At 35.9% G+C, this 9,103-nt stretch overlaps 1 protein-coding gene across 3 annotated transcripts in view; it reads left to right on the top strand.

The window, feature by feature from the left end:
- The window catches only part of LOC106478266 (protein phosphatase Slingshot-like), a 97,171-nt gene that overhangs the window by 20,545 nt on the left and 67,523 nt on the right, over window positions 1-9,103 (top strand). Inside the window, exon 1 of one of the 3 annotated variants that reach the window (XM_013938798.2) lies at window positions 4,014-4,468. The exons of the other annotated variants lie outside the window; for them this stretch is intronic. Within the exon in view, the coding sequence (XP_013794252.1) occupies window positions 4,313-4,468 (156 nt within the window). The 5' untranslated portion in view covers window positions 4,014-4,312. Of the gene's footprint in view, window positions 1-4,013; window positions 4,469-9,103 lie in introns of those variants that run through there. 3 annotated transcript variants of the gene reach the window in all.

Here is a 9,103-nt window from a genome sequence, read left to right as displayed (position 1 = left end):
TGTTATATGTGCTATGTATCTATATATATATATATATGTGTGTCTAAACTATATTTTATATGATAAAATAAAATAATATATTGAGAAAGTTTATAAATAATTACAAATATCACAAAGATAATCTCATATTGTATTATATACGAATAAGTATTTTAATCTATAATGTAAATATTATGTTGTTCTCTTATTAAGTGTGTATGTTTTAGAAATTGGTGGATTGAAAATGAGTACCTTCTTTAAAAAACAAAACCATGGTTGCGCGCCAACAAAGTAGGCCTACGTGAAAATTGATGGTAAAGACAACTTCTTTGTAGGGAGAAAGTTTAAATTGTAGAATAATTACAGATAACGGTGAATTTATTTGGTAAACGAAATTTTACACAATTATGGAAACGAGACTGCAGGAAGATTGGGGCAATTAGTCGTAAATTACTCAAGAATATTAAACATAACCTCGTTTATTATGAAATTAAGTATGTTTGTATTTAATTTCAAGGGAATACAACAGAAACTGGGCAATGAGAAACATCGTAAGTATGCTTAAGACGTCAACCAATCACATGTACTTCCTCGCTCCCATTCTCGGTGGCCGCAGGAAATTTGAAAGTTTCGGGGGCATGGCAAATACATAATGCATTGAGGTTTTAAGTATTTATAGTCTCATTGGATGTGGCCTTATGCTGAGAAAGTACACACACACACACACACATATTGCATGTATGTGAATCAAGATATCAGGTCAGATTTGTTTTAATGTATTACTTTTACTTCGTCATACTTACCCAATTCTGATTCTAAACAGCTATCTTCAAGACATCTAGTGCCGTGTGCTGTTTCTTTTATCGATTTTTTTTTCCATAACTTGGTGCACGAACATCTGTTGAAAAAGTTCGTCTGCTATAAAAGTATTATCTGCTAGTGCCTACGTCATATGCAACATCACGCAAAACTACGCATGAACGTCATATCAGCACGTGAAATGCGGCTAGTAATTGGGTGCTTTTGTAAGTACAAGCCAATCAGAAATGACGTTCAATGATTGTTTCTTTCTTATCTTAAACAAGGAATGGCGGTCAATTTCGCGACTTGGTAACTGTATATTGATCGTTTTTGTGTACTTTACGAAAAAGCTTGGCCCTAGGACTTACTTGCACGCAATGTAAGTTGGTATCTCACTTTGCTTACGTCAGGTAGTATTTTACTTGTGAAATAAAAGTGTTATTTTTTAAATTTCCAAACCTGTAATTTTCTCTGGTGATATGGCTCTACTTTTTTGATATATTCAATTATAAAATAATAGGTTTGTACTAAAGAGGAGTTATTACCATATCGACAATCGGCAGCGAATTATGAATAGTGCTCAAGACATAGGACATTATGAGTTTAACTACCTAAGCTTTGCCCCTTATTCGGCTGTTCTTTTATGACTAGTGTCTCATCAGAGTTTTGATAGATAACTGGAGAGATGAGTTACCCCCAACCCTTTTTCTTTTTTATACTATCAACGCAGTTGTTTTTCTGGAGTCATACCTTTGTAGTGTTGAGCAGCCGGTATAATTTATCTTGTCTGTTTTTGTTGTATTGCCCGATTATAATTCAAGTTTATTTCCGTAAAGGAGGGCCAATGGCCGTTTGGAGGGTCACCTATGTTAACCACTCGTACTACTAAACAGTGGTGTGTTTCTGTCAGTCAGTCAATCAGTAGACACAAAAATGAAGCTTAACGTTGCAATTTGGACCGGCATGGCCAGGTGGTTAGGGCGTACGACTCGCAATCTGAGGGTCGCGGGTTCGAATCCCCGTCACACCAAACATGCTCGCCCTTTCAGCCGTGGGGGCGTTATAATGTGACGATCAATCCCACTATTCGTTGGTAAAAGAGTAGCCCAAGAGTTGGCGGTGGGTGGTGATGACTAGCTGCTTTCCCTATAGTCTTACACTGCTAAATTAGGGACGGCTAGCGCAGATAGCCCTCGTGTAGCTTTGCGCGAAATTTAAAACAAACAAACGTTGCAATTTGTATTGTCATGACGTCAGTAAAACGTGCGCATGCCATGAATCACGAGTAGAATTATGCAGTCTTTTAGGCTATAACACAACATGATATATAAACTTCAAAAGCAAGAAATAAAAATATATGTTACTCATAATTTTGGTTTCATTTATTCCTGAAACATAATACTTTCGGAGACCCTGCGCAAGTACATCTAGTGTATCTATATATTCTGCTTGTTGCTCAAAAGCCGCATTAATACTGTTGCGAACCTTCGTGAATTATCGGGAGACTACTAGATTGGGGGTAGTCTGGTATATATAAGATGGTCACAACGTGACGGAACAATGAGTAATTGAACTGCAGTCAGAGAGTGTGTAATTGAACTGAGTATTGTCGAGCACGAGCACGTGAGACGTTATAGCGTTTGTTATGGAGCGACTGTTGAAATTAAGTGTATCGTAAAGTTGTATTCGGAAAGAATAAACCAGTTTTATTTAAGAAAGGGCTTGTGTCGCTAAAGTTTCGTCGGAACGAATTTACGGAAAATTAACTTACGAACGGAGACGTAACAATACATTTCGGGAATTTAGGGTTTTGTTGTGTTGAGAGCTTTAAAAACTGACCGAGAATTCCTAGAATATGAGCTATTGAAGTTGCGAAATTTTCACTGTTGTTGGGTGATCATACTTCTTTCAATATACAAACTCGTGTCTTACACAGTCTTTTTAAGATGACGTCATTGTAGCTAGAAATTTTGTTAGGCTATTGTTTGTTGAAAGCTGTGCTGTTACCATAGGATTTTACAAATAGTTTTTAATAAATGGATTATTCATCCATTATAGATAGCTTGCCAATTACCTGTGAAGTCATACAACATATTTTGTTTCCCACGGAGAAATATTACGATAACAGAGCAGCTGCAATCTAGATTGTTGCTTAGCAACATCACTTTTTCCCTTCGAGACAGGTGTTTTATTCTTAAACTGTGACTAGCACGATAAGTTGTCGGTAGAGGGCGAAACAACTCACGAGGTTTCGTGTTTTCGAGCTAAGTTGTGAGATTGCAGGTTTTATACTTTTTTTTTGGGGGGGGGGGCAGACGTGACCTAATCCATTATAGAAATGTTTATCATAAAACAACAGAACGGTTGTCATAAAAAATACCTTCAAGATTCGTGAGTTTGTCAAAGATAAATGGTTTTAAACTGTGAAATTTCCAACTGCTCATTAAAATGAGTAATTTTAGTGAAGGGGGAAAAAATACAAAAATAAACACCAAACACTCAGAAAGCGTTTCTTTTTTTTTTAACAGTTAAAGTCGATAATTACTTAATATATGTATTGGTTGACCTGAATATGGAAGGAGATGAACAACAGAATCTGGTGGTGTATTTTGGGAATAAGAAAACAGTTGTGTTAATCATCATTTACTTTATACCCAATATCGTGTTATTTTTATCAGATAACGGTTCGTACTTTTTTTTACATGATTTATTTTAAGCGAAGCATCTAAGACTGAAGTCCTTTTTTTTTTCACGAGTGCACCAAGTCTGTTTTCAGTAGGTTGTCTCTGTGATAGTCCATGAAGATGAAGCAATATGATTTGTTTAAAGTGTATTATGTATTTTGATGTTCATGTTAGCATTGTCACATTTTACGCAGTTAGAAAGTACTTTGGCTGGTACACCAGAACGTGTATGACTAATTTAGTTCTGTTGTTGTTCATCCAAGTTGGTCAACATCCAGAAAATATCTTTAGATTCGGTTCGTTGTGCATGCTGTTGTTGTATATCCAGAAAATGTATTAAGATTCAGTTTGTGTGTGTGTATGTGTACAAAATGTTGCCGTTCTCCTAGTGCATTAAATAATTCAGTTTTATTTTTGGCGTTGCTACTGTGTTACTGTCTGTGTAGTTGTGTTAGAATATAGACGGAAGTGCCAAGTTCACAGTGAAGACACACACGATTGATGTTTCCGCCGTGTTGGCGCATCATTAGTGACGTCAGACGCCATGTGACGGCAAGAGAAACGTGCAGTTGTTTTGAGGCAGTGCTTGTGACTTAGCGCCACAGGTTGGCTCTGCGGTACTGATCGATCTTGCCGAGGCTGGAGTTCATGGTATGTCGTTGAAAGGCATGTGTAGAAATTTGAACGTCGGTTCACTGGTATTGATTGTGTAGAGTAGTTGGAAAAAAAAAAGGGACAAATCCAACTTATTAAGCCGAAATTTGGATTATAATGTTGCATCAGTGAATACATTAAAAATGCGCATTGTTCAGTGTGGCTAGAGTCGCTAAACGATTTCTTCCTTTAGTATGTCTGTTCTGAACCAACGACAACCCTCCCGATTTTGTGTCAGCCCACCTCCTCACCCATGCGCCCTTCTGCGACGGGTTTATTATAAAAGTTCATGTAGGTTAGAAGTCCAAGCCGAGGACTACAGAGGAGAACGACAAAACTATTATATTAAGGTAATGTTTGGCTTTTATCTTATTGTTGTAACATATCAGTTTTCTTAATTCTTTTTAAAATGTAGAAACGTGTTTGTTTGGTAAGGGCAAAGCTGTACAGTGGGCTTTCTGTACTGTAGCCACTGCAGGGGACAAGCCCTGAATTTTAACGTTAAAGCCCTCAAGCTTAGTTTCGATCCACCGGAAAGAATATAGAAATTGCCTCTTATCGTGGTAAATGACCATCCCAACATTTTCTCCTGTTTAGTAAGATCGTATTTTGATTGGTTGTTTTAAATTGGAAATAAAATATATCGTTGCTGTCCCTACAATGTTTAAAATGTTATACTACCATAAATAAGTTTAATTAAACATTTCCTTTAGTAAATGAAACATTTCACGAAAGGATGATAAAATACTATAGCTTTAGAGTTAGAACAACTGGGCTACAAACTTTAGTTCTGTTAAAAAACAAACACTAAAACGTACACAACGTTTTACTGAACGTAATAGAACTAAACGGTTTGTCTGTACAACGATTACAAATTCAAGTAACCTTTTTAATGTTCCTAATTATTACATGAATTTCAGATAATTTTTAAGTTTTACGTGCAGCATTTTAGTCCACATGGAATCAAGTGTGTGTAAGAGAAAGAATTCCTGTCTGATTGACAGGTAATCGTTTTGGTTATCAACGATGTATGACGTGCACATGTATGTTTTATCTTGTTTCTTTCTGGTTGGGAATTAAAGTGTGTTATAATATTGCAGTGTATATATATTTTATCAGCTTTTGTTTCTGATTATGTTGAGCGCGTTCTACACCCCATTCTCAAAGTATATTTATGTATATATTCGTGTCTGTGTGAATGGATAGGTGCAACTGTTCATTTTTCTGTAAACGTATATTTTAATTATTGTAAGCTATATTTTCAATATTGACCCGGCATGGCCAGGTGGTTAGGGCCGCGGGTTCGAATCTCCGTCACACCAAACATGCTCGCCCTTTTAGCCATGGGGGCGTTATAATGTGACAGTCAATCCCACTATTCGTTGGTAAAAGAGTAGCCCTCTAGTCTTACACTCCTAAATTAGGGACGACTAGCGCAGATAGCCCTCGTGTAGCTTTGCGCGAAATCCATAACTAACAAATAATTTTCAATGTTTTGATTTAGGTGTTAGCTAAAGGGCGCATGACGTTAAATTACTCCTAGAACACTTGGGAATATGGCTTTTCGTTATAAATATGAGAATCAGCGGGCAGTGAATCAGTTTAGTTCACTTTTAATAATAGCATATATTCAGTTACTTTATCGATTGTCCGTGAAATTGTACAAGTATTTTTTACGTTAATTGTAGTTCAATTAGCGAGGTGTTTCCGTTTGAACGTCATTTGTAAAGTTATGTAGGCCTAGAAACGTTAAGGAAGAAAAAAAATTGATTTGTTATAGTTATGTAGACTGGGCTTGGCCGTATTTTCATCGAATGATCTAAAGAACCAGCCCGAACAAAAGGGCATCGTTGGAACATTTTTGTCAGGAGTGGGATTATTTTGGTGAGAATAAAATGGAATATCAAGTAAACTTCAACTTTCGAAAGGATCTCAAGAGATGACATCGACGATTTAATGAAGCTAGTGAAATAGTTTAAAGAAGGTCAAGAAATGAGAAACAGAAAAATCAGAAATGAGACAGAGCTAAAAAAATACCAAGAATACATTTTTAGAAAAATAATAGAAGATCAAGAGGCAAGAAACGAGAATTTATAAGAAAAATTAAAAGAAAGAGAAGTACTATATAAAGAAAAATTAAAATAGAAAATAAATCTGATTGAAGACAAGATTCATGAAGCTATTTGAGATGTACCACAAATAGGTTGAAGAAATACAAAGATGCTGTAATGACAAAATTTAAAAAAGTACAAAAAGAAATGAAAAAAAATTAAAGAAAGACATCATTAAGTTAGAAAAAAAACACATCAGTGACAGAATAAAATATCTAAGAGATGAATTATTAAATGCAAAAGTTAAACCAAACACATCTCTTTCTGTATTGGGTCAAGAGTTCCAACCTAAAACACTATATGGAATAGGAGAACTGATTTCGTCTACACCTATTACCACTACTGTTGTGCCATCTGTAGGACCTTCGTGAACTACTCCAGCCATGATACTACTAAATCAAGTTCTAGAATTTAGCTGGCTAGTTCAACATTGATCACTTGAGAAACTAGTGGACTATTATGGAAAGGTACAATGGGAATCATACCAAGCTCAGTTCTAAATAATTTCTAGTGATCAGTAAGCCATTCATCTTGCTACCCATTTAAAAGGACCCGCTTTGAATACGTCAAATAACATTCCAGGTGATAGTCATAACAACTGTCAAGTATTAGTAACTGCCATATCATAGAAGGAACTATCCAGAGCAAAGTTCTGGAAAAAAGAGTACAGATCAAAGAAAAAGCATTAGCTTAGAAATGCTTGCCCAGTTATTTTACGTGGATACTCCTCGTAAAACGATAAATTCAATAGCACATGATTAATTTATAGATGCTATAACAGTTGAAGATATGAGAATTATTTAGGATGAAGCAAAGTAGATGTAAGTCTTTAAAGGAATTGGCAATGGAATTCTAATCTACGAAGTTTGCAGATAAACTACTAAAGGCATCATCTAGAAGTTACTGGATTGTAAGATTGAATAATATTGAAATGTAAACTACCCTTGATGACAATCTATAAGAAATGAAAGAATTTTTCATCTAATTACACAGAATAGGAAGATTAAACCACAAGTGTTTCAAGTATAACTTGAAAGGACATATTGCAAGGAAGTATAGGTGGTGGTTAAAGCGTGTATGGAATAAGAATTCCTCCCAGAAGATACAAAAAAGAAGGAACTGTTATAATTGTGGAAAGTATGAGCATTACATCCAAGACTATAAGAAATTAATTGTTGTTATAAAGCCATGTGAAGTACTCTAAGGATGAGTCGTCAAGCCCAACTAGATTGAAAGAACAATGAAGAGGTAATGAGACATCACAAAGGCAGTATCTAAATTGATTAATGGCGTACCTGTTAATACTCTGTCAACCTTAAATGAGTAAATAAATTTATTTTTTAGAAAAATTATCTACGAATCCACGAGTTTATTGATGGGAAACCTTCAGTATATTGATTGATGTTGGTTCCAGAGGTACATTTATTAATAGAAGATAGGAAATTGCTTCTAGAGATGAAGAAAGAAGTTTGTGCAAACAGCAGATGGGCATAAAGTACCAGTAAAAAGGAAGCTGGAAGTCACCCTTATTGTAGGACATTTCTCTGCACACCATGATGCATGGATAACTGACTTTGAGGAAGAGTGGGTATTGGGAACTGATTTCGTGCGGGAACCTGGATTGCGAGGTTAGGCTAGCTTAAAATAGCTTCACAATCTGTGACAAGGAAATCCCTGTGTACTGCATGGCAAGTACTACCCCAGAGGTTAAACTACCAGTGGCAACAGGTAGGGTGGTTATCGTACCACCAACAAGCAAAAGATTGTGCAGGGAGTTGTTAGTAATAAATATTCATCTAGTAACTGAGTATCGTGGAACCAAACACTGTAGCTTGTCCTGAGAAATTGGTGATTGGAAAAGCTCTCGTGGATGCGAGGAATAACGATGTCGAAGTTGACTTTATTTACGGTAGATTTAAATCAGATTATGATAAAACGAGAAGTTGTTATGATGCTAATACTGATAAGACTATACTTTCAAGGTAACAGGGTATGGATGTACAATCCTCACCAAAAGACAGGGCGAACTCCAAGGTTAAGCAGGTACTGGAAGGAGCCATATGTTGTACTGAAAAGAATCAATGATTTGTTTATAGTATCTAAAAAGAAAGGTGATCCAAACCAAAGGTTATTCGCCGTGATCGTCTATGGAAGTACGTTGGTGAGAGAACGGCCAACTGAATAACTCGGAGAATAGTTACTATATTGCCTGTCTATGATGATCTACCCAATGATAACAAGGGACAGGAGGCCATCCCATCTGGGTCTCGGAAGAGAGAACCACTAAAAATATTAGTTAAATGGGTTGTTTAGTGTAGTGTTTTTATTTTTTTTAGGATTGTTCAAATGACTTCACAATCCAGGAAGGGAGCAGTGTTATAAACTATGTTTTCAGTGTTTTAATTGAGATGTTAGGAAGAGAGTGCATGGCTTTAACTTACTCCTAGAATACCTAGCATGTTCGGGAATATAGTGATCGAGGGACTATGGGAAGTGTCTAGAAACAAAGCTTTATTATAAATACGAGAATCGGCGTGTAATGAGTCAATAAGTTTAGTTCAGTGAAATATTTAATTTTAGTGAAGTATTTGAGTCAGTGTTAGTTATCGTGTATATTTAGTTACTTGATCTATTAGCCGTAAATTTGTACAAATAAGTATTTTTTACATTTGTTGTATTACCATTAGCGAGGTATTTCCTTTTGTAAAGTTATGTAGGCCTATAAGCTACAGAAATGTACAAGTGAAGGCAGCTTGTAGAAATGCTAATGAAGGAATAAACTAATTTGTTATCGTTAGGTGGACTGGACTTGGCCTTATTTTTTACTAAATAATTTGGGCCCGGCATGGCCAGGTGGATAAGGCGCTCGACTCA

Source organism: Limulus polyphemus, unplaced genomic scaffold (genome assembly GCF_000517525.1).
Source record: "Limulus polyphemus unplaced genomic scaffold, Limulus_polyphemus-2.1.2 Scaffold194, whole genome shotgun sequence".
Classification (NCBI taxonomy): Eukaryota; Metazoa; Arthropoda; class Merostomata; order Xiphosura; family Limulidae; genus Limulus; species Limulus polyphemus.
This window is presented reverse-complemented; position numbering and strand designations above follow the sequence as displayed.